Source organism: Alligator sinensis, unplaced genomic scaffold, assembly GCF_000455745.1.
Source record: "Alligator sinensis unplaced genomic scaffold, ASM45574v1 scaffold290_1, whole genome shotgun sequence".
Classification (NCBI taxonomy): Eukaryota; Metazoa; Chordata; order Crocodylia; family Alligatoridae; genus Alligator; species Alligator sinensis.
Window position 1 is genome coordinate 619,712 of NW_005842755.1, and position 3,537 is coordinate 623,248.

The window sequence follows — 3,537 nt, forward strand, 5'->3', positions numbered from 1 at the left end:
CTGGGGCGGCCCCTGTCCTGCCAGCTCTCGGCCGCCCGCCCCGGCTCTGGGCAGAGGGCGCTTCACCGCCGCCCGGCCGGTGCAGCTGCTGTGTGGGCGGGGCCGCCTGAGCATCGCTTTGGGCACCGCTCAGATCGGTTTGTTTTTGCTGGGGTCTCGTCTGAAACCGCAGGAAGGACTTGCTTTGGGGGGGTCTCCCGGCCCTGGTGTGCAGGGGAGGGAAGGGGTGGGAGGTCTCTCACCCCAGGACTCAAATAAAGGTGCGTCCATTTCCTGCAGACCTCTGTAGGGTGCTGAAAAATGACTGTAGTGAGCGGTGCGCAATACAGCCAGAGGTCTTGGGTATTGAAAGAGGTAGGATTGTAGAAGGAGAGGAAGGGCAACAATAGTCATACCAGTCAGTGACTGTACATCCACCCTGAAAGCGGCTTGGGGGCCACCTAGGGATGTCATCATCGCTGCAGTAATGTTGGGATTACATTGGTTGGGTGCTTACCTCTTAGTGCTTATTGTGCTTGACTGCAATTTTACTTGGGCTTAGAGGTGACGAAATTGGAGAGGGAACCTGCCTGGATGGTTCCTAGGGAGATTATTGCTGGCTTGATGGGATGTTATTTTGATGGTTTAATAAGATGCTGTTTGGGTTTTTTTGCTTTTTTTGTTTTTTGGGGGGCGTTTTTGTCCCCTGCTCTTGATGAAGTGGCACATAGGTAGTCTCTTCCCTTGCAGGTCACTGCGATTTTTGGCCAGCTACAGTTTAAAAGTATTTAACGTGTTTTCGTCTCCTTTTTTCATCCCTTAATTCTTTCTTGGATTTGAGAAGGTTGCAGGAGCCTGTGTTTTTGTAAGTAGGCTTGTAAACTTCATGTTTGACCAAGGCACCTGGAATTTTTTGCATTTCGTAAGTGCTCTTTGATATTCTGCATACATTTGAATAAGTAATAGGGGACACTGGCTGTTGGTGAATGTAGCATACTGTGTTTACTTAGTGCTTCACAAAGTGATGAACAGAAGAACTGCTCGCTGCTATTTCAAGAAAAGCAGGGGTCTGCAGTAACTTATTCAGTTAATATCTGTTTCTGTAGGTTCACAAATTGGCTTTATTGAAATTAATTTAACAGCAGTGTAACTAGGGTAGATGACGTGGGCAACCACCCTGGATTCTGACGGGGGCTGGAGGGTGGAAAAAATGGCTTTTGCTGCAGCCATGCAATCTTGGCAGCAGTGGTGGCAACTGTTGCAAGTGCCCCTGTGTACAGAAGTGACTCCAGATGTCTGGCTGCCTTCTTGCACTGCTGGAATTTAATGTTGCTATGTGGACAGTTGACAAACTCTGTGCAGCCCCCTTTGTCGCTGCATGCTGTCCCCGGGGCGCCGTGCACGAGGATGGAGAAAGATTGTTATATGCCAGTTTTCAGAGAATGAATTGGGATCAGTGGACTTGTCAGCTTACTAGGAAGTACAGTTGTGCTGAGAAAATAGATTTTGCTGTGGGAAATGAGGGCAAGCTGGAAGGTGCTAGACTTTATAAGATTTATATTTCTGAAAGTCATCAAAAATACAGTAGAGCCCCATCACTTATGCAACAATAGTAAGCATTGTTGTATTAACTTTATTATTATGTTTTCCTATTTAAATAAAATTAGGAGTCTGTGCTTGTAAAGTTGTTGAAAATTGTTTTTTGTTTTACAATGCACAGTAATCCAGTAAGTATGCAGTATTAAAGTTCTTTTTAAAAGAAGCTAAATGTCTTTATTCAATGAAAGCTGCTGCTTCCAGGCAGATAAAACATTCTTGGGTTACAAATGGGAGCCTGTCATTGGCTGATGGAATTATTTTTAATTAGTGTTAGTAGTTAAGCACCTTTATGTTTCGTATCAATAACTAATTTTCCAAAATACTTATCAAGAACAGGGATGAAATTCTGACTATCAAAGTTGGTAAGATTTCTGCCATTGATTTCAGTGACACCACCACCATTTCATTTTGACAGTCTTCAGAAAGGTGGTTAGCCATGTTAGTCTGAAGTCAAGCAGAAGGCAGGGCAGGGTGGAACCTTGGAGAGTAATATAGCCTATTTCATCAGATGCTGACACTTATGAAATCTTATGCTTCTCTGAACCAGGTAATCTCTAATGTGTCAATCTGCCATGCCACCTTCAGGGTTTTGGGATTGCTTTTAAATTGATCTGAAATGGTAGGCATGGTGTGAGGCAGGTAGGCTAAAGCAGATTGAATGTAGTAGAGGTGAAAATGATACAGGTTTTAATAGGAAAAATGAAGATAAAGTGGTAGAGTGCCTGCATGCAGAAGAGGAATGAAAAAAGGAGGAGTCAAAATAGTATTAAAATTGTAGGGTTGGGTGGGGAAAATGCAGGGAACTGATAGAGAAGTTAATAAGGGGATTGATGTTTGAAGCGTAAATAAGATGTCAAGGTGTTTGAGATGTGGATGCATGATGAAAAATCTGATAGGTCAGTTTGGTCATGAGTATAAAAATAATCACTGAAACTATGTGGAGGGAATGAGATGGTATATTGAAGAAGTCAAGCCTGGAGCCTTGTTAAGGGTCTGTTAAAAGTAAGAGTTCCCCAAAGAAATATTGAAAAAGAAGACACTGCAGTAAGAACTTAAGGCCTCTTCTGCACTTACCATTTTTTTTTTTTAAATCTCCCAACCCCAAAATAGCATTAATGGGAGTAATAGCATAGGACATATATTATATTTTGCATGTAGTATCTTTGGTTAAGCAGAGTTAGTTGGCCTAGTGTTTAAAATGTTCATGGCTGGTCTACATTAACTAACTGTTACTAACACAAAAATCTAAATTGTAGGCAGAGTCTGGAGATTTCATAGCCCTTGCATGTGCAAGTTGGAACAATTGACTTTAAGGGCAGAGAAGTCAGAAGAAATAATTAAAGAGCAGAACTGACTAGAGGGAAGGCCAGTGTAATTCATAAAAGGTTATGGAGGTTAGAAGAGACTGGAAAAGAAGAAATCCAGGGATTTCAAGTAGGTGCTTGGAGGAGGATAGGGAAGTGATGGTATGTTGTCTGGAGAAGTTGGGATGGAAAAGCCGTGTATGGTTTTGGGGTATTTTTTTTTTCTTTGAATGTTGAGGCAGCTGTAGAACAGATTGGTAAATGTTTTTTGGGGACAGTAGAAATAAATGCATTGTTTTAAATTGGAAGGTAAGGTGATAGAGCTAAGATTTTTTTTTTAGTAAGATAAAACAAAGCTGATGGGAAGTAGCTTGGAGGAAGTTACAGATCTTTCTCATTTTTCCATGTCTTTCACTTATCTATGTTAAATATTCTTCTATTGCATATCGTTCTAGGTATAAGACAAACAAACATGAAAATGTTGTCTAGGCTCTTTCGAATGCACGGACTTTTTGTTGCCTCTCATCCATGGGAAGTCATTGTTGGGACTGTGACGTTAACCATTTGTATGATGTCTATGAAGATGTTTACAGGCAACGATAAGATCTGTGGCTGGGATTCTGGGTGCCCAAAGTTTGAAGAAGTAAGAATTTTT

The 3,537-nt window shown here is 41.8% G+C and overlaps 1 protein-coding gene across 5 annotated transcripts in view; it reads left to right on the forward strand.

Moving 5' to 3' along the window:
- Window positions 1-6: 6 nt before the first annotated feature.
- HMGCR (3-hydroxy-3-methylglutaryl-CoA reductase) overlaps window positions 7-3,537 on the forward strand; it is a 23,256-nt gene continuing 19,725 nt past the window's right edge. Inside the window, exons 1-3 of one of the 5 annotated variants that reach the window (XM_025216627.1) lie at window positions 129-901; window positions 2,835-3,012; window positions 3,338-3,525. In XM_025216627.1, the coding sequence (XP_025072412.1) occupies window positions 2,967-3,012; window positions 3,338-3,525 (234 nt within the window). In that variant the 5' untranslated portion in view covers window positions 129-901; window positions 2,835-2,966. Of the gene's footprint in view, window positions 902-2,075; window positions 2,126-2,147; window positions 3,013-3,337; window positions 3,526-3,537 lie in introns of those variants that run through there. The other 4 variants (XM_025216630.1, XM_025216628.1, XM_025216629.1 and 1 more) reach the window with 4 other exon arrangements.